General features: G+C 39.3%; 6 protein-coding genes across 15 annotated transcripts; 2 read left to right on the top strand and 4 right to left on the bottom strand.

Annotated features, from left to right (window-relative positions):
- Positions 1–758: 758 nt before the first annotated feature.
- Positions 759–1,961, top strand: LOC104770668 (uncharacterized protein At5g23160-like). The gene is made up of 2 exons (XM_010495127.2): positions 759–1,115; positions 1,328–1,961. Exons 1-2 carry the CDS (start codon positions 786–788, stop codon positions 1,790–1,792), a joined length of 795 nt encoding a protein of 264 aa, XP_010493429.2. The 5' UTR covers positions 759–785; the 3' UTR covers positions 1,793–1,961.
- A 384-nt stretch (positions 1,962–2,345) lies between these two features.
- On the bottom strand, positions 2,346–11,616 carry LOC104772484 (ENHANCER OF AG-4 protein 2). Of its 10 annotated transcripts, none has more exons than XR_015593209.1 (14): positions 10,914–11,456; positions 10,304–10,380; positions 8,473–10,155; positions 7,877–8,387; positions 7,592–7,700; positions 7,329–7,441; positions 7,062–7,249; positions 6,175–6,889; positions 5,577–6,063; positions 5,313–5,402; positions 5,072–5,217; positions 4,294–4,394; positions 2,834–2,954; positions 2,346–2,694 (listed from the first exon to the last, which is right to left on the bottom strand). XR_015593209.1 is itself a non-coding variant. In XM_087505502.1 (11 exons), the coding sequence occupies exons 1-11, from the start codon at positions 11,022–11,024 to the stop codon at positions 5,147–5,149; spliced, it is 4,155 nt and encodes a 1,384-aa protein (XP_087361628.1). In that variant the 5' UTR covers positions 11,025–11,616; the 3' UTR covers positions 4,735–5,146. The 10 variants fall into 10 exon arrangements, 2 of the variants coding, with proteins under 2 accessions (XP_087361628.1, XP_087361629.1); XR_015593208.1 differs by having other exon boundaries at positions 4,294–4,391; XR_015593211.1 differs by having other exon boundaries at positions 5,140–5,217.
- A 416-nt stretch (positions 11,617–12,032) lies between these two features.
- Positions 12,033–13,450, bottom strand: LOC104770666 (ATP-dependent Clp protease proteolytic subunit 2, mitochondrial). Its single transcript, XM_010495126.3, has 2 exons — positions 13,035–13,450; positions 12,033–12,681 (listed from the first exon to the last, which is right to left on the bottom strand). The coding sequence occupies exons 1-2, from the start codon at positions 13,339–13,341 to the stop codon at positions 12,260–12,262; spliced, it is 729 nt and encodes a 242-aa protein (XP_010493428.1). The 5' UTR covers positions 13,342–13,450; the 3' UTR covers positions 12,033–12,259.
- A 180-nt stretch (positions 13,451–13,630) lies between these two features.
- On the bottom strand, positions 13,631–15,923 carry LOC104770665 (uncharacterized). Its single transcript, XM_010495125.3, has 3 exons — positions 15,336–15,923; positions 15,091–15,221; positions 13,631–14,714 (listed from the first exon to the last, which is right to left on the bottom strand). The coding sequence occupies exons 1-3, from the start codon at positions 15,633–15,635 to the stop codon at positions 13,904–13,906; spliced, it is 1,242 nt and encodes a 413-aa protein (XP_010493427.2). The 5' UTR covers positions 15,636–15,923; the 3' UTR covers positions 13,631–13,903.
- A 361-nt stretch (positions 15,924–16,284) lies between these two features.
- LOC104770664 (mitogen-activated protein kinase kinase kinase 20-like) lies at positions 16,285–17,396 on the top strand. Its single transcript, XM_010495124.3, has one exon. The coding sequence runs from the start codon at positions 16,354–16,356 to the stop codon at positions 17,272–17,274; it is 921 nt and encodes a 306-aa protein (XP_010493426.1). The 5' UTR covers positions 16,285–16,353; the 3' UTR covers positions 17,275–17,396.
- A 474-nt stretch (positions 17,397–17,870) lies between these two features.
- On the bottom strand, positions 17,871–20,295 carry LOC104770663 (photosystem II stability/assembly factor HCF136, chloroplastic). Its single transcript, XM_010495123.3, has 8 exons — positions 19,869–20,295; positions 19,535–19,770; positions 19,279–19,409; positions 19,003–19,135; positions 18,567–18,689; positions 18,305–18,379; positions 18,106–18,221; positions 17,871–17,986 (listed from the first exon to the last, which is right to left on the bottom strand). Exons 1-8 carry the CDS (start codon positions 20,209–20,211, stop codon positions 17,920–17,922), a joined length of 1,224 nt encoding a protein of 407 aa, XP_010493425.1. The 5' UTR covers positions 20,212–20,295; the 3' UTR covers positions 17,871–17,919.
- Between the last annotated feature and the right edge of the window lie 18 nt (positions 20,296–20,313).

The following is a 20,313-nucleotide window of genomic DNA, read 5'->3' as shown; positions in this document are numbered from 1 at the left end:
TGAAATGTTATATTTATTTAGTTTTTTTTTTAACTTATGTGCGGTGTGCCATTAAATTTACATCAAGTTTTCCGGGTTATTGTTAAATGAAATCTTATTTTCTTCCAATTGTTTATTTTTTAATATTCTCAATCGTATCCGTAGTTCATTTTCTCCCATCCTTAATGAATAAAATAGTTAGGTAAAAGATATATATATAAAATATTTCATTATCATTGATTTGTTTCAAGTTTTTTCAAAAAAAAAAAAAAAAATCTAAACGCAAACGCCCGCAACCGCAAACGCTTGCGGGAAACAGCTTTTGGAATTCAGTGGTTGGAAGCGATTGGGAGCGGCTGGAAGCGATTGGAAGTGGTTTGTGTGATTAGCACCAATCGCTAGCAAACGCTACCACCCGCAAACGCAGCGTTTGCGGGAGGTAGCGGGAGAACCAGTCGACACCTTAATTGTTGATACCAAATGGAGACTAGTATATTTTAGATAGAAATAGCAGAAAACTTCTATTTTTCCTCAAAAAAATAATTTATTGTTTCAAACTTCACGTATATGACATCATATTATATAGCACATCTTGTGTAGAGATAACACACTGTCATTATTCATAATAATAATCTACAAATAGTCTATGAATAAGTATTTTCATCGAAAGCGTGCCAACACTAACACAAAATATATTAACAAAGTAATAAAAAATGGGATAAATTCCAACCGTTCCGAATAATATTTATACTCGAAAGTTGTCTTACAAATGAGATCATATCTGGAGTCCTTTTGATTCAGCGCTCATGGGCAAACCTGAGAAGAAGAGAACAGACTCTTCTTCTTCTTCTTCTTCTTCATATGTTCTTCGCTGTTTCGGGGTTTCTCGGAAAATTCATTCAGACAAACGAACTGTAGACGCAGGGCAAGAGAAGAAAAAGAAGACGAGAACTCGTAGTTGGTTTCGTTTGAAGGAAGACGAGATCACACTGACGCCGATATACGAGACGTCGGAGAAACAAAACTCGATTGTTAAAGATGATAAGCAAAATCTGTTCAGTGTGGTACGTCATGTTACTGATCGGAAGTATATTGCGACTAGTGGTTATAAGAAAGTTGATCATGAGCGTAACCAGGTATCTATTTTTCTGACTAATTATGTATAATGCAAAGTAAAAATTGAAACATTTGTATTCATAATTTTCTGTTATAACTTATAAGTGTTGTTAATAATCAAAGCCAAAATTAACAAAAAATTGTAATGGTTCCACATTTTTATGATGACATTGTCTAAAAGATTGGGTTTTGTTTTAAACTTCTCTGTTTTTTTTTTTTTTTTTTTTTTCAGATAGACACGAACGAACAAAGAGACATAAACCCGGATCCGTTGAGTGTCTCCGGTTACCACATGAGTCATGAACAAGTCTGTGGTGGGAAACTCGACCCGATTAAAGCCGTTGGGCCGGGGTTGAAGCCGAGAGTATTAAGGGAGAAGTCGTCAAGGGTCAGGAAAGAGTCACGGGTGGGTAACTTCGACCCGGTAATTGGGATATCAATCATAATGCTAACGTTACTGATAATGTTGATGTGGGGACGTGTGTGCGCGATTCTTTGTACATCCGTTTGGTGTTATTTTCTCCCTCGCTTTAAAGAAGCTGCGACTGCGGTTGCTGTGGCCAAACTCAAACGCAGTGGTGGCGATAAAACTGAAAGCAGATTGTTTCCAGGTGACTTGGATTTGAGTTCTGAGGCTTACAAGAAAAAGGTCGTTTTGGAAGGATTTCTTGTTCGGCAACACCGTGTTACGCTGTAACGACGGTTTCAAGTTTTGGAATGTTTTTTTTTACTTCTCTATTTTTATACGTGAAGTGTCTTGTTTATATGTTTGTTCGTATCACACGATTGTTGATATTCGTTCATGCGTGCACACACAGATACAGGAAATTTTGACCTTGTCTTGTGAATCGTTACCAACATTTTAACACTTCCGTTATTTCCAAACTCAAACTGTGTAACAAAATTGCATCATAGCCTTTGGGGTTTCAATTACCTTACCAATTTATCGTGCCTTGCATAACTAATTGTAAAATGCTCAGTTATGTAGTTTAGATTTTAGTACGATTATAGATAATCCACATTTTTTAATTAGCAGAATTTGGGGCTAAACGAAGTACATATTTTGCTTCAAACCTTTCATAACAGCCAAGCTTACAATCAGTAATATACTTCGGTTTGAAGTGTTAGGCTGAAAGCTTTATGATTACCTTTGTTGGCCAGGACTTTAAACAGCTTTTCTTTGTTCAAATCTAGTTGCCAAAATGAAATCCAAGACCATTATACTAGACACAGAGAGAAAAAGTAACACATTTTTTTAAATAAAACTTCGAACAACTTGGTTTAATTTTTAAATTACACATGTTAGGTCTCTTCTGTTGTCAACTATATTGATCTTTCTTTAATAGTAAAACAACATTTCTGCCATTAAAATTAGATATATCAACATTTACAAAAGCTATCGATTTGGCCTTAAGTTATAAACTCTACCCCAAAAGAGACTTCATTGATAAGCTTAAGACCTTGTCAGTGATGACAAAAACTAACCTCCAAACTTGAGAAACTGAATCGTTAAGTGAAGATCTCAATCGTCTAAAGCCTAGTTCGGTTTCAGAAGACCTGCAACTCTTGGCACCCGAACAAATTTCCGAATTTCAAAACCTGAAAAACGACCATGTAACAAATCAGGATTTCTTGTAGCCATTCCATGTGAGACAAACTCTCCATGATATGTTCTCATTACTATATTTGTTAGTTAACTTTACAGTAGTAGGCTCAGAACAGGAGAAAATTTTCTTACTCATTCTTTTGCAAAAGCCAATCAGGACTGCCTTGTGTGTAACCCATCTCTTTTAATTTGCACATGGTTGCTAGCATGGCGTTTGCCAGCGATTCAGGTGGTTCAGCTCTGCACCAAAGGCCTGTTGCAAGACGCAAGTCACTTGAAACCTTTAAGAATGACATTTATCTCGCAATTGAAGTCCACAAACACAAGTATATGAAAACCTATCCCCAAAAGCATTTGATAACATAAAAGAAATAACAGTTGACTTAATGAGGACTAAGAAGCTAACCATTCATAGCAGTTAGATATAGTCAAATAAACCTACACTCCAAAAGGGACAAGTACATTCAACCATTGGCTGATGAAATTATGTAATTTCTCTGATGGATGGTCTTACAAACAATAATACTCGTTATTTCCTCAAGAAAATTGACTGTGTCAAGTACCAACATCCAATACAGAATCCCTCCCAATTACTGATACATCTTTGTCCACATCAAACTTTTATGTTCTAAATTATACCTATTGCTGTTCATCGTGAAACATCTAATGAAAACAAGTCTCTGATTCTCAATCTAACTATATAGTCTCCACACTGAACGTACTTAACAACAGAAAAAGCAAGCAGGAAGGGCCGAGAGACCTTATACTTCGAGCGAAACAAGCACTATATCATAAAACTCAGACCATAACTGGAGAAAGTACAGTGTTTCCATTCGTCGAATAATTAGAAATACATAGATATATACAAAGACAAATATAACAAAAGAAAGGAGAGTTGGCATAAATGGAATGCTAGAGGAGAGGCTACATTATCTAGTTGTTTCAAAGACGTGCCAAATATCAAACTGTGACAATAAGCGATTAAAATCCAGAATATTTACCAAAGAACAAGCAAGAAGCATCTAGCACCACAAATTCTTATTTGAAAGAAAGGCCACCCCCCACTTTGAAAACATATGTATGATGAAAACCTCCTTAAAAAAAAGACTATAAAGGCTATTGCGGGCAGCCTATCAGCACATATATTCATTCACATGTACAACCCCCAGACCATTCAAACAGGAAGATTCATGCCAACAAAACAAGACAGGCGAGTGTGTCAGCAGACAACACATCCTTCGAACAAGTTAAGAAGGTGGTTGTTTTGAAACCACTGAATTAAGATTAGCTGCTTGTCTCAAGCCAAGCCATGGATACCATAAGCTCACATTTAGGTCATTCACATCAATTCCTAAGTTTCCACCATCATTTGGAACTACGTAAAGGTCAAGAGAACGGCTCTTTCTTTTTTTATTTTCTATCATTTCAAATATGTATTTGCAAAATCTAAAAAACAAAATGGCTCTTCTGCGAAATCAAATGGAGCAAACACTTCATCAAGTGCTCGCAATAATATGAAGTCAAACCTCGTTATGTCACATGGTTTGAGCAGAGAGCAAATTTTTTTCAGACAAACAAATAGAAAGCATTACCTCACAAGTCTTCGATACTTCTTCAGAATGCACCAGATAGCAACTGTAAAATGGACTAACTGGACTCACAATTGTATAGAAATGCATGCTTCTTGTTCCTGCTAAAAATACAAGGCAGCGAGACATGGCTTATCTCCATAAGAGAGAGACATGAGATGAAAAAAAATTACGAAATTGAGAAAGTAGTTATAGCGATGTCTACAATAGGACCTGCCATGTATATAGTAGACCTAAGTTACTCATTCAAACAACAAGATACGAGTAAGCAGTAGGCCTCTAATCTAGAAGCTAACAAGGGAGCAAACTCAGGCTCACACTGAATATTCTTGCCACCTAAGTCTGTTTAACTAGTCAAATACACTCTTAACAGTGTATTCATTAATATGATTTCTCAGAGACCGGCAACGATTACAGAGCTCAGAAAATGAAACAAAAGAACCATTTTTGACTATAAAGTTTAAATTTCATTAAACCAGGAAAAGCTTTTGAGCACAATGTGATAGGCATAATTACAGGATCTGCGAAACGGAAGCACTAACCAATTAAAAAACAAGAACCTATACTGTGAAGAATATGATCCACAGATACATTTGACAGGGAAAAATACAATATACAGAATCCTGGCAAAAGTCTGCAGTAGTTTTTGATGCCTCTGGAAGTGGTCATCTCCGAAAAATTCCTCCACGGAAGAGAAAGTAGTATAACTGTAACTGTTTGATGACAACACTGATAAAAGACTTGACTTAAGTATTTAGAAAATCAAACCTAGAGGATTAACCTTGTTAATGAGACACTAGCAGCTTCGTTTCCATTGATACAAACAGGAGCAGGCCAACAAAATTCTACCTTCACTTCAAGATGGCCTCCAACAATTCGCGGTAGGCATGTCTGGCCGAGATGGTAGCATCTGGGAAGCAGCATGACCTTAAATGGGTAATTAAAATGTTAAGGCAAGTAAAAAGGTTTCTGGCGGTGTCTTGAGAGTTTACAAATAGATGCTTTGACTGAGATAGTCTCACCTGGCATTGCAGGGGCAGCTTGTAAGTTACTAGTAGCAGAAGGCTGATAGCTCCCTGAAGGTGGACGTTCTGGAGCTGGCCGGAAGAAACCTAAGGAATTGCAAGCAAGACCATCAATTGCAAGGAATTAAGTCATTACACAAACAGACATACTGGAAAACAATAATCATTAATCAACATATGTATCACAGTTATCACAAGCAATCATGTAAGTTATAAAACTCAATAGCTAAAGGATTAATAAGGATTCAAGCATCTACATACTATCTGTAACTCTAGGAAGGCCTGGATGTGAATTTCTTCCATGTCTCCAGGCACCACTCTGACTTTCTGCATGATGTCCACTTGAAGGAATCCGCCATGGTTCCTCATTTCTGTATCGCCGTCCATCATCATGTTGAGGTGGGAAAGAGTATGGATGAGTGTAGGAATGCTGGGATTGTGATTGAACATGGCTTGGATACGAAAAATGACTGGACGGTGCTGAAGGCAGCCTAACTATAGGTCTTTGGGACAGAGATTTGCTCGGCTGAAACCGTTGGTTCTGTGAAGAAACTTCAGGATTAAAAAGTACATCGCTGCTCCCAAATTCTAGTTGTCTGGAGGAAGTAAATGATGAAGGTTCCCTGGAACTGCACACTCCTGCTGGTGAAAAACTAGATGACTGCTGCACAAAAAATTCGGTTTGTCCAGCCCCCTCAACATGACTTCTACGTGAAGAACTTCCTGGCCCTTGGACAATTTGATCACCCTGCACATGATGCCCAGGAGTTGAGAAATAAGTGATAAATGATGCATATATATATTAAGGAACTTACAGCGAAAATGAGTAACATCAAACAGAATAAATCAAAGAACTTACAGTGAAAATGCTACAGCGGTCTTGCTGCACAGATCCTGGGTATGTGTGATGTGATAATGGATATGCTGGGGGAGGAAATCCAGGTTGAAGTAGTAACTGGTGATGGCTACCTAAGGATGGTTGAGTTGTTAGTGATAGTGGTAAAGCTATAGATTGTGAAGGCAGTGGTGGTAGAGGTGGAGGCGGCAGTGAAGGTGGAGGCGGCGGTGAAGGTGGAGGTGAAAGGGGCGGCGGTGGTGGAGGTGGACACTGCACTGCGGGAGGCAGTGGTGGCAGTAATGGAGGTGGAGATGAAGGCGGAAGAGGCGGTGATGGAGGTGGGGGAGAAGGTGGTAAAGGAGGGAGAGACGGAGGTGATTCATGAGGTAGCGGAGGAGATCCCTCTGGAAGGGAAGGGACCTCGGTAGATTTTTGTGCAACTGGTTCCATAACATCCTGTGACTGTTCTTTTGTCTCATTCTCACAGAACGTGGAAGGTGCTACATCTTTCTGCTGACCAGATACATCTTCCATTTCAAGTTCACGATCTACATCCTCCAAAACTCGATGGGATTTATCACTCAAAGTATCATGTACTTCCAAATCATCTAAAGCATTGAAACGTTCCACATCAGATGTGCTTTTTATTTTTTCTGCTGTTGGAAGATCGTCATCTTCTTCATCATCTTCAAAATTATGAGAAGAAAAAAACCCAGGCAGATGAAACGTTGCATTGCTGCAGAAAAAAATGGCACATAAGTTCATAACCACTCTACTGAATAGCACCAAACGCATCTCTAACATCTCTAACATCTCAAACAACTTTTTATAGTTATTTTGTCATCAGTTAATCAGTATGTAAAAAATCCGGAAAATAAACTACTAAGCAAGACAGTCGTTTAGCATACCTGCCATACTCATCGACAAGCATCCCTTCCATTTCCCTGAGAGGATCATCTACAGCACGCTCAGATCTAGAAGGACGTCGCAGGGAAAACCCAACTGTTGCATCATCACCAGAAGCTCTAATATCATCAATATAACGTCGCAGAAGAGATTCGGGGAAAACTTTCCTTTCAAGCCACAACTTCAGAACCTGAAAAAGCAAAGAGGTCACTGACTCCAACCTAAAAAGATGTAAGGATAACCTAGAAACAAGCAAATAGTAAAAGTACCTTCAGACATTTACGACGATTATCACTAGCACCAGTCCCTGGAGGAGCAGCGGCACGTAAAAGACGTGGCAAAGCAGCTTGCACAGTAGGAACGTAAGAAGCACCAGCAACACCTAGAAAAAGAATTCACAAGCATCAGAATAATTTAGGTGTTCTATTTGAAAGCTGTTTAAAACAATAAAGAACAAAATCTAAATACCATAAGCATTTCAGGGATGCAATAATTTGATAACAGGTATTGCATCCTCAAACGGAACCCTCACCTTTTTGGCTGTGTGAATGCTGGGTGATAGAGTCAACGAGAAAGAACAAGTCAACTTTACGATGGAAGTGAGATTCACTTTCCAACTTTCGTATGAGAAGTTCCACCACCTAGATAAAAACACAAACAAAATTTCCCAGTTAAAGCAACTATTCTATGAACAATGTTACACACCATATGCTATAAATAATTTTGTGAAAGCAATTGATTTTATGTGTGCAGCCTGACATTAAGTTTGTTGTCAGCCTTAAGAAAAAATTTAATGAAAACCAACCAAACATCTTACCTCACTAGCAAGCCCATATTTGGCACAATCAATAGCTAGCCGAGTTGCACGGCCAATACTTTCCCTAGTTCTTGATAAGGTCTCTATCATGCCTTCAAAAGCATCCCGAGAAACAGCAGCCTCAGTGCCACCACTAAGTGAACCTCCAACTGACCTATGTCCTGAACTAAGTCTTCTCTCGTCATTATCATCAGTCTCAATCTGATTTATTGATGACGACTTCTGCCCATGATTTGATGGAGAAGAATCTTGTTGATGTCCTTCAACAACTAATGGCATTGCGATGGCAGCAGATGCTGAAGCATTCTGAACCAATGGGCTATGGCTCCTCATCTGTGTATCACTGATGCTTAAGAAACTAGGGTTCAAATTCCCAAACATTGAATTATGTGAATGTGCTAGTTTTCTTTTCGCCTGTGCAGCTGCAATTAAATCCTTCATAGATGCAGCAGAATCTGGGGTCTTTGCACTGGTAAATGGAGCACTCCACTTTTCTCGACTGACGTCAAGGCTGCAAAAAAAAATAATTAAAAAATTAAAAAATTATAAGCAAGCCGGCATTAACACAAAAAGATGACAGATAGAATGTGACATACTTGCCACCAGACAAGTTCTCAGACGTGTCTCTTGAAACACCAGCGTCATTCACACGAAATGCAGCTTTTGAAACCACTGTTGGCCTCTCTCCAACTGAAGCTGACTTGTGTCTCAGATTTGCTGGCTGAGCCTGAGAAGAGCTTACTTTATCAGAACCCCTAACTGCCTCCTTACAAGATTCACTTTGAGGCTTCTTTGCCATCACAGAAGCAGAAACCTTCACAGATGACTTTGCAACTTTTTGTTGTCCTGCAACGTGCTTGTTGGTTAAAACCAGCTGAGGGGACATCTTCGGAGAACGCTTGACATCCTTCGGCTGCAACTCATTGATGGGTTTTACCATGGGTAAGCTGTTAGTAGAATTCTCCGCATAACCTGGTAATACACGTGGTGCATCCTCACAATGTTTACGCAGAGGAAATTTTCTTAGTTCAGTACTCTCTGTAGATCCAGCAGATATCTTAGCTTTAGTAGAAGTGCCATGACCCACGCTAGCACTTTTATGACCATCAGTCAAGACTAATACTGTTTTCGGAACAATGGCTGGTCTTCCATGTAATGGGGTTTTTGGATCTTCATCATCGTCTTCGTCATAGATACAAACAGCCCTCCGCTTTTTCAGCGACTGTGGAGCTGGAACCTTAACATTACTAACAGGGGAGGAATGGTCTTTCTGTTCCAGATGACCTTTCCCAGATTTATCACGAGACCCAGAAAAAGAAGGAGAGGTAGCATTCTCCATTGTTTGTCTCCGGCGCTTTGTATATGCAACTACTTCTTTATCAAATTGTAAATTTCCACCGCTGGCACTTAATCCTAAAACAATTTCACGCTTAATATCTGATACTATCCCAGTAAAATCAGATTCATCATCAATTGCACACTTTTCTTTATCATTCGCACTTTCAAATCGCGGCTTTTTAGCAGCTCGTGAGCTTCCATCTACTCTAGGTGCAGGCTTTCCTAGTTCAGTTTCAAGCTTTCTTTTCTTTCCGGGAACCCCACCCTTGAAGCCAGGTGAATTTTCATGCTTGCCAGCAGACACTTTGGAGCTAGATTTCTCTGTCAACAGACCTTTGGACTTTTTGGAATCGGAGTTACCACTGGCAGCTCGACCACCAGGTACATGTGAGTTTTTGCTTTTGACTCTGTGAACTGTATCTTCATCTTTTACATCAGAGCCACCTGCTACCTTCTTAATACTCTTACCGTTGGCCAGCTTCTTTTGGCCATTACCAAAATGTTCAATGCAGGCATTAGCGTCAGTTCCTTTATCAAAATCTTCTTCCTTTATTTTAGGGTCATCTGAACCATGCTCCAGTGACTCGCTACCAGAGGATGTGGTTGTGATCTCAGCCTTTGTGTCTTCAACATTATTCTTATCTACTTTGGGGAAGCAAGGATCCACCCTAGAATCAAAGTTATCAGTTCCATCAGACTCAGTGACTGTATGATCTGTTCCATCCACTATCTCAGCTTTTGTCAAACTAGGCTCAGCAGCATCCAGAGAATCCTCATTGCCCAAATCAGTTGACTTGTGATTCTGCAACTTTTCAAATGCAGTGCAGATATCCTTTACTGCTTGTGCAAAGTACTTGACTGTTTTACCTTGACATCTAGCTAATAGCTTGCTCTTTGCCTCACTAGTAAAAGCTTGGATATCAGGTGGCGCAACAAAAGCTCTGCAGTAAAGGAATATAACTTGGTCAATGATCAACTCCAAAGAATTACTAAAGTTAATATACCTTTCTGGATGATAAGGTACCAGAATTTAAGAATACTATGTCTCAGCTAACTGAAAATAAGTATACATATACGAGAGTAGCTTACATTTCCTCTGTTCCAAAGAACTGAACAAAGTGCTTCTTTGGGTCTGGCGCACGATTCCAATCTTCAGGCCGGCTCACCTGAAACACAAAACCAGATCACTTCACAAGAGAGATTAACTAAACTAGATTACGATGCTCACTATTTATCGAGATGAATAAACATATGTTTTTTCATAATTCAACAGTGGAATCTGATCGTGTAACTAGAGAGATGATTTAACTGACTTTAAATCGGGTGCAATTTCAAAATCAGGTAAATCTTAAACCAGTCTAATAATGTACGTAAGGCTCTCAACAAAAAAAAAAAAAAAGAGAACACTAAAGCTCATCAACAAACGGAATTTCAACTATACATCACACCGACTACGAGGCAAAATAAACAGACAACCCAAAAAAAAGTTCCATAAAGTGAATGTGTCCCATCATCAGATACTGAAATTCCTAACAATTAAAAACAGAAGACCCAACAAAAAAAAAAAAAAAAAAGATGATGACCTATGGACATAAGGACTATATTGAGGATGAATTAGAGAAGAAGCCAAAACTAGAAAAAAAAAAAAAAAAAATCAGTGAAGAAGAATGAAAAAGCGAATTCAGGAATCAGAACGCACCTTGGCAGGCCAAGCAGGGAAGCCTTTGACTTTGGCAAGAACCAGATCACCGAGAATCAACTGCCCCTTGGCCTTGGTCTTGCTCCCTCCTCTTTTACGCCCAGGAGCCATAGGCGAGACCTCTATAAACCCTAATTTTGAACGCAAAACGGGAACACCGAAGAGAATTGTGGAATCCAATCTAACCCAGATACCCAATTAGAATCTCCGAGGATAATTCCACCGGAAGAACCTCGCTGATTGATGTGGGCAGCGGAGACACCTTACGGATCACGAAGCGAGTAACAGAGACGTAGCGAGAGATAGAGAAAGAGCGAGAGCGATCCAGACAAAAGATTGATTGAGGCGGTCGCGAGAGGGATACGATGGGGTTAGGGCTGAAAGGTGAAAAACTTGCGAAGAAGTTTTTGTGAGAGATAGAACTTTGGTTACTGTTGTCGGCGTTTTTTTCCCTTTTTTTTTTTTAACAAAGCGTAGATCGAAATCGAACAAAAGATTTCTTTTCTTTTTTTCTCCAATTTACTTTTTTATCTATATTTTCTTAATCTCACTAATCCTAAGTCCTAAGTTATATTAAGACATTTTTTGGTCAAACAGGTATATTTCCCCTTTTTCTTTTATTATTATCAACACTTTCTTTCACGTTTCCATTTTAAAAATAAGTAAAAATATAGAATATATTATGTTAATTTTCCACTTCCCCAATTAAAGAAACTAGCAACAAAACCACCACATAAAAAAAGCAAGACTCATCCTTACAGATAATATTAAGAGACTTGCCATAGAGATCTTAACTCTTAAAAATGTCCCTAATTCTCCAACCATAATCATATACCAATGGTGTTACCACAAAAGCATCTGATGGTGTTCTAAGTTCTAACTAACTATAAATAAGTTGCAATTCAGAATTACATCAGGTTCTCCAACCATGACACCGAAGACTATCGATCAAGAGCATAAAGAACAGTAAACCACAGCATCTAACATAAGTAAATCAACTAGGACTGGGATTTCTGAAACTCAACATCTCATACCTAGACTTTCTAGTTAGTTTAAAAGAATGTGCTTATATAATCTAAGATTTTGCAATGCATGCATGCAATTAAGACTTAAAACCGCTCTTTAATCCAATACTCATTTTACTGAATCAAATATGAAGACTCTGTAAACACGCAAGGAAAGAGAGTTCTGAAATATAGTCATGATCGATGTATGAAAGAATAAAAACAGCTTGAGAGATCATGCCCTCAGACCATAACTTCATCCAAGGAAATCTAACTGGAGCAAAGCAAAAACAGGTAGAGGAAAAGAAGAAAATTTATTACTTTTTGATTACCAGTTACTTCCTAACTTGAACTCTTCTTATCTTTGCTTTCATTTCCAACTGCATCTTTCACCAACTCCAATGGTCTTTCATCAATTACTTCATCGATTATTCCAAACGCCTTTGCCTCTGCAGGAGTCATGAAATGATCCCTATCCATGTTCTTTGCAACCACGTCGAGAGGCTGACCCGTGTGTTTGACATACAGTTCATTTAACGCATCCCACACACGAACAATCTGTTTTGTGTGAATCGTTATATCCTTCGCCTGTCCACTATAACCTCCAGAAGGCTGATGAATCATAACAGTTGCATTTGGGAGAGACCGCCTTTGCCCCTTGGCACCTGCTGCCAAGAGAAGAGAAGCCATTGATGCAGCCTGACCTAAACAAATTGTGCTAATCGGAGAGCGGATGTACTGCATAGTATCATAAATTGCAAGACCTGTACCAAAGAAACAGATTAAAAAATGAGTCACAGACTCACACAGGACACATTAGAAACAAATGATAAAAGATCTGAAATTGATACAGTGTTTAACTCGTCATCACAAACGAGACACTCGAACATTTCAGCAGCCTCATTGCAGTAATCAAGTGAAGTGACAAACCCTAGTTAAATACCCAAATCTACATCGGAACAAGTATCAACGAACAGTATTAATTTTTCCTACTGTACTAAGTAAGAGAGCATTGACAAAGCCATGGCATCTAGCAATCTGATTCCCAATCACACTACTCACAATTACGACGAATCGAAAGATCAAAAAGCTAAGGAAACGGAAAGCTGAAGCGTACCGGCGGTGACATGGCCGCCAGGTGAATTGAGATACATATGGATCGGCTTCGAAGGATTCTCAGACTCGAGGTAAAGAAGCTGAGCGACGACGACGTGAGAGGTATCGTCATTAATGGGACCGTTGATGCAGATGATACGCTCCTTGAGCAATCGAGAGAAGATGTCGTACGCTCTCTCACCTCGCGATGAGTGCTCAATAACCATCGGAATCAGACTGTAACTCCTTCTAGCAGTGGCGATGCTTGTCGCCATGGACGATGGAGTTGATAGCCTCTTGGCGCCGGAAACTAGACCCCTCATCATCATCGGAGCTCTAAAGGGTTGTTCGGGGAGGGAGAGTGAAATTGCTCGAGAAATGAAAACTCGACTCGAGAGCTTTAGGGATTTCAGATTTATTAGTAATACTTTCTTCTTCTTTTTTTTTTTTCGATTTTTTTTTTTAATTAGAAAAAGTAATTATTTTCAGCTGTTACATTGGCACATCAATTATAACATCACCAGTTAAAATTGTAAAAACTAGCAATGCTTAATATATACTTCAAACTAATGATCATTCTGCAAAATTATACAGCTAAAAAGTTTTATATCAAAGAAATAGTTTGAATATTCTGGTATTCCATTATTCATCTGACATACACAAATCAAAAAGTTTGTAATCTTTTGAATTCCAGCAAAAATTATTGCCTAACTTGACTCTCACTTTCACTACCTATTATTACATTATTGGTTTTTAATAAATGAAATGCAATAATAATACACTTTTTACTTCTATTTACTTACCAATCTAAATAAATAAATAGCTATCGGCTTCTTTAGCTTTTTGGAGTGGACAGTCAATAACACGAGACGGACGGGGACCTAACTAACCTTAGTCCACGGCCTTTTTGATTCTCCTACCAGTTAAAGGCTTAGGCAATCCATCAAAAATAGAACTGGCCATGGCTGCTTGTGTGAGTAAATCAGGTTTCAGGGTCCATTTCGAGGTTGGCCATTTCGATGAACCGTTGCTGTTACAGTTCGTTTCTTGGAGACTAGAGGCGCTAAACGATTTCCTCACGCTTGAGAAGCTGTCTCCCACAGGAGCATCCATTAGATTGATCGGTGTGGAATTGACATTACCGGTGTCAGTATCTGCTGATAAGTTAGTTCTGCTTGATGCTTTGGATCTCAGTGCTAAACCTTTGCCAGCTATTGCAGAAAACCCGCCACTGCTGCAGCTTCGGTTATCCTCTTTCATAAGCAGTTCTGGAGCTCGTGAATTAAAATCGGCTTCAGATTTTTGGCGTCTTGTCATTGGCTTATCAGAATTCACTTCTCGTCTTCCAACTGCCTTTAAATAGTTGGGTGATTGGTTGACCTCGGCGAGGACTGCATCTACCAAGCTTCTTGATTTTCTGTGGTGACTTAAGGGAGTATTGGTTGCTGGCAAAGGAGTGAGGTACTGATCATTGTCTTGGAAATGAGAAGACTCTTTCTTCTTGTACAGTCCCATATCAAAACCTTCAGAAGCTCTTCTGTTTTTTGGTTTCAATCCATAGTAACCTTGCAAGGAGTTCATGGCTGGAGAAACCTTCTTTTCTGAAGGCTTCAATTTCAAAGACTGGAAGGAGTCAAATAATACGTCTTGGTGGTGGTTGCCATTGCTTGCTGGTGATGAAGCTTGCTCAGGACACCCCTCTCTGCAAGAAGATTTCATATATCAGTCATGGTGATATCATTACTTTGATATTGTGGATGTCCTTTAACGCAAATCAGTAGAGTACGATCATGATCATTTAAAATTAAAACGTCAAAACGGTTCTTTTACTTTTACAAGGGACAAGAACCCATCTTGGTTTGGTATCATCGCTCCATAAGCATTATCCACAGTATAAACAACTCTCACTTAGCACTTTCCTGATCTTATGGAGCTATCTAACGTAACCTGGTCTAAGTTTCTTAATGTACAGATAATCTAATGTAAAACAGCTCAAGTTCTGCAAAAACCTTGAGAATAAGTCACAGACTATACATCCTTCTAAGTTACCATACAACAAGAGAGGATGAAGCTAATACCCAAGATTAAGAGAGCCGTTAGATAAGCATGGAGAAGGAGGGTGTCTCCCAGGTAATGGTATCCGGAGAGACTTGAGAGCAAACATCTGAAGATCAGTCACAAGCCCATTCAGCTTCGTAATATCTGCAACCTGATCAATCACCCACCACACTTAATTAAAAAAAAAAACACACACAAGCCCCCCCAAAAAGTAAAAACTAATTCTTGTAAACACGATTCAGCTTCTAAACTATAATATTAATACCTCAACGCCGTATTTGATGGCAATGCCAGCGAGAGTATCAAGCTTGGAGACCTCGTGTTCGATATAACCAGTGCCGGTAGGAGTGGTCGAAGAAGGTGGAGACGAGGTAGGTGACGAGATACGCAGTATCTTCGAAACAGATGATGATGATGATGATGATCTTCTCGAAGGACTCCAATCACGACAACCTTCAGAGAGATCTACGAATCCGTAACCATTAAAATCGCCACGGAATTTTCTATTGCTGAATTCAAAACTCGCATTGCAAATAGAGACCCGCCTCCCTCGATCCGTGAGCATTGCTCTAATTAACCTATTCTGAAAACTTAGATCTGATCAAAAATTCTCGGAAGAGGAAAAAATGGGGAAAACGAGAAACGAGGAAGTGACGGTGAGAGATTGAAGAAGAAGAAGAAGAAGAAGAGGGTTGTTCGATGTAACTTTTGTTTTCACCGGAGTTTCCGGAGGGGATTAAACGAACGAGAGCGAGATCTCTTCTCTTCTCCCTCTCGTCTCCACCGGAACGACGCTCAATTAATATCTTTTTTTTTTTAATTATTTTTAGTTATTATAAATATATTCGAAACTAAAACCGCGTTACAGCTTATCAACAACCAGATTATTAAAAAAAAAAAAAAAAAATCATACAACGAAACGAACTGAAACTTACATTAATTAATAAATTCTCATACAAAACATATTTACTACTCCCATTTATTAATTTTATGTAAATTTATATTTTATAATTAGATTAGGTTTTATTTTTTTTATTATATCAGATATTAATATTTAACCTTTCCTTTTTTTTTCCCTGATAATATATCAGATACGTTTCCTTTTCCAAGTCGAAACAAGAGTAGGAGTGAAACCACCGACTTAATTAGGTCTTATTATAAATAGATTGTATCGCACTCCATTATCGAACCATAACTTGTTTCGCTTTCTTATTTGTCCAAGTAGAAGAAAAATCAGAGATCGAAACAAACCCTAGATTTTAAGAGAGTGTTAATTACCAACCATGGAGAAGATGATGAGAGAACCTATGCGTGTAGACGAGTCTTCATTGAAGCATGTCTCTTTTCTTGGCAGAGGAAGCTTTGGCTGTGTCTCTCTCCAACGCGATTCTAACTTCCGACTCTACGCAAAGAAGTCATCTTCTTCGTTCAATCAATTGCAGGATTTCCAAAAAGAGATTAGGATCATGGTTCGTTTCCGCAATCATCCTCGCATCGTCCAAGCCTTAAGTTCTGTCGTTCACTTATCCGTCCCACCAGAACAAAGATGTCACATCTATATGGAGTATGCCTCCAAAGGCACGCTCTTCAATATGATCTCCAGGTTTCGTGGGACGCCTATGCCTGAGAATATGATCGGACGTGCCGCTTTTATGATCCTACAAGGACTCGACGCTCTTCACACAAACGGCTACGTTCACTGCGATCTAAAGCCAGCCAACATCCTCGTCTTCCCTTCCACCACTGTTGGAGAGCCATGGGATCTTAAGCTTGCTGATTTCGGTTTATCGAAAGAGCCTTGTACGGATTCTAGGTCGTTGTTTCATGGTACGGAGCAGTATATGCCGCCTGAATCTCTTGGACCGGATGGAGAGATGGGATCGTCGACCGTTGATATATGGTCTCTAGGGTGTACGATTATTGAGATGTTTGGAGGTTGTCCATTGAATATGGGACACTGTTACATGTGGAGGCTTCCCAGACTTGTATCTCCGATGGCAGACGACTTCTTGATGCGGTGCTTGGCTTTGCAGCCGTCACGTAGGGCTACCGCGGCAGAGCTGTTGAGTCATCCGTTTGTTGCGCAAAAAAACTTTACTGCTCCAATATTGAGAGAGATGCCTCCGTATCCTTTCTTAAGGCTTCCTCCCTGCATAATGGGCAAAGAGATGGAAGAATATGCTAGACATGGATTGGTGATTTGAAGACCTCAAGATTTGATTAACGGTGGAGAGATGAGGTCGGAAGAGACAATAGATTCATGTGACGGCAGCTGTTTAATTAGGGTTCGACAGTTTAACTACAGTTATATTTTAGGTTCGGTTGAGTTTGGGTATTTAACTGGTTGCCCATGATGTTAGTTTTTCTACTTGTGAGTTTTTCTTTTCGTTTGGAATTGTGTCAATGTGCTACTCCTAAAGTTTGGGTAATAGGTTCGAGTCATTGTAATAACCGTTCATCATTTGAATATAAAAAGGTTAAATTTTACATAGTTACATGAACTTTTTCATGTAAAACATATTTTGATTAGTTTAAAAAATATACAAATATCACTTAACATTCAATAAATACGGGAAAATATTATGCTCGTACTACTGGATAATGTAGGCGAGGGGAAGATAGTTTCTTGTCATCTTTGCTGAAGAATACTATAATTTCTTATAGACATAGATTAGATCCATATCCAAATCCAACTACCAGTCAAACATAGCTTTTTTCAGAAGATTTATATATTTTATATGAAGAGGAATGTATACAATAGTGTATATGTAGTATCAAAACGCAGTTAAAAGGCTTTACAGATAGAAGATATTTGAAACAAAACCATGTTTTACTGCCACTTTTTTTTTTCATCCAACATATCGGAGCAAGACTCCATCGTTGCCAAGCACAAAACCTTTCTTGTCATCCACAAATCTGCAAAATTTAACAGAAACAAATTTGGAAACTCATTAGTTTTGTTTGTGCTAAGAGGACTGGAAGAAGGAACAATGATGTTGATTTAAAAGACTCTGGTTTCGATGTTTGATACTTACTTGACCGCGTAAAGGTTAGCTGCTATGTTATCAGCGGCTTTGTCTCGGTTCCATGACTTGCCTCCATTTCTTGTTCTCAGTAGAATGCCACTGCCTCCTGCTGCCCATGCTTCTTCCTGCAAATACCACAACAACAAATGGTGTTAAGATCCGAAGTCGAATTCAGAGGTTTGAGTGATAATCAAGTAAACTCATGTACCTCTGAACGATACCCAACATCTAGAATGCCAAAGCCACGACTTTGTACTGGAACTTCATCAAACTCCTCTGAGATCTAAGCAATAGTGGAGATCAAAGTCAGAGGGAGATTAGAACATTGGAAGAGAATTCAGATCATGAGGAAATAGTGTTTTCTTAGTTCATGGCTGGGTTTAGTTTCATCCTCTAAGTGGCATAAATCTCAAAATGAGCTTTGTTAGGTATGAAAAAAATGAGAAAAGTCTTGTTGCTGCAGTACTTACCCCAGTGCCTTTGCTAAGATAAAGTCCTCCACCACGAACAAGAAGCCAAAGACCACCATCAGCTCTCCATCCCATGTTCTGAATTCTTCTGGCAACAGCTCTATTGTGTGGTTGCCAGTAAGGCTGCAATGTACCAATACTATGGTGAATGACAGTTTTAAAAGCAACCAAACCACACACCATAATTGACTCTAAGTAAGACATGATACAGTTTACCTAAACACAGTACTTGACTCTTAGCAGTAATTACTTAGATCATAATTCGGATAAATGGATTGCTATACTCTTCTTTACATTTATTCCGTTGGTGCTAAATAATCAAATCAAATCCTACGCAAGCGCTACTACTTCACCTAGCAACGACATAAAAAAAGAACTAAAAGTTCAACAGCAAACCACATGATAAATGCTGCAAAAGCCAGAATAAAAGGCTCACCTGGCCAGGCTCCCATGTCAGAAAGAAGTTACCACGGCTAGAAACAGCAACATACTTTCCTTCTGGTGAACGATTAACTGCACTGAAAGTTCCCGTGTAGTAACTAGCACCACTGATTCCACTGGATACTGTTCTGCAAGACCATTGGAAAAAAAAAACTGAATTAGGGTCTCTATTGAATGTACTGAAGTTCCCACAATGCCAATTCATCAACAACTACGCTTAACTTCCATGACTACATATAAGATTCGCCAGCAATATAGAATGGTAATGAACCTGTTCAAGGTAGCTGAAACAGTTTCCTGAATAGCAGCTTTCCAGTTATATCCCTTGTTTGAAGTAACATAAATAGCACCTTCATCAGTGACCATCTCTGCGCTCTTATCTGCTGTCGCCTCTATAAACACCTACAACCACATTGTAACCATACACACACACACAAAAAAAAGCTTAACACATTCTCATAGCCAAATACAAAAACCATAATATCTATAAATAAAAAAAATGAGACACCAAAGGAAAAAAAGAATACCATATCTCCAGGAAGCTGAGAACTAAGAGGAATCCTATCCCAATTCTCACCAGCATCAGCAGTATACAACAAGATAGCAGGCTTGCCAATGATCCATCCTTCTTTACCTTTAAAGCTAATCGAATTGAATCTGTAATTGAAATCTTCCTCTTCAGCTGAAGGTATCGAGCGTGGATTCCAAGTGTTTCCACCGTCTTTAGTCTCTAACAGCGTCTGTCTCGTTCCCAATAAAAACCCTAATTGACATTTGTTTCTAGCATGAAATCAGCAACTGAATGAAAACTTCCGAAATTGACTAATGGGGGGAGATTGGAGAAAAAAAGGAGGAAGTTACCGCGGCTAGGTTCATCGGGGACGAAAGCAATGTCGAGAAGAACAACGCCGGGATCGATTGGGAGAAACACTCTTTCCCATTCTGATAACTGTTCATCAGCTTTCGCTTCTTTTACTGGTCCGACAACGGTAGAAAGGGAGAGTGATACCGCCGCCGATTGGTACAAAAGCTCCCGCCGACTGAAAGACAATGAGGAGGAGGAAGAAGAAGAAGAAGAAGACGATGGAGGAGGAGAAGCGGAGGCTTTAGGGATGAGGCGGTGAGAGATGCGTTGAGAAAGCAATCGAGGAGAAGCAGTGGGTTTGAAGAAGAGATAGCCATCGCAGAGTTGCAGAGACGCCATTGATGTGTTCTTCGACTCTCTCTCTCTCTCTCTCCCGCCTCTGCGTAACACATATCCTTTTCTTTATCTGAGTGGTGGTTATCTAACGTCTACGTACTAGTC

Source organism: Camelina sativa, chromosome 20, assembly GCF_030686135.1.
Source record: "Camelina sativa cultivar CO46 ecotype springtype chromosome 20, ASM3068613v1".
Taxonomy (NCBI): Eukaryota; Viridiplantae; Streptophyta; class Magnoliopsida; order Brassicales; family Brassicaceae; genus Camelina; species Camelina sativa.
The sequence above is the reverse complement of the archived record's forward strand: the minus strand, read 5'-3'. Positions and strand labels throughout refer to the sequence as shown.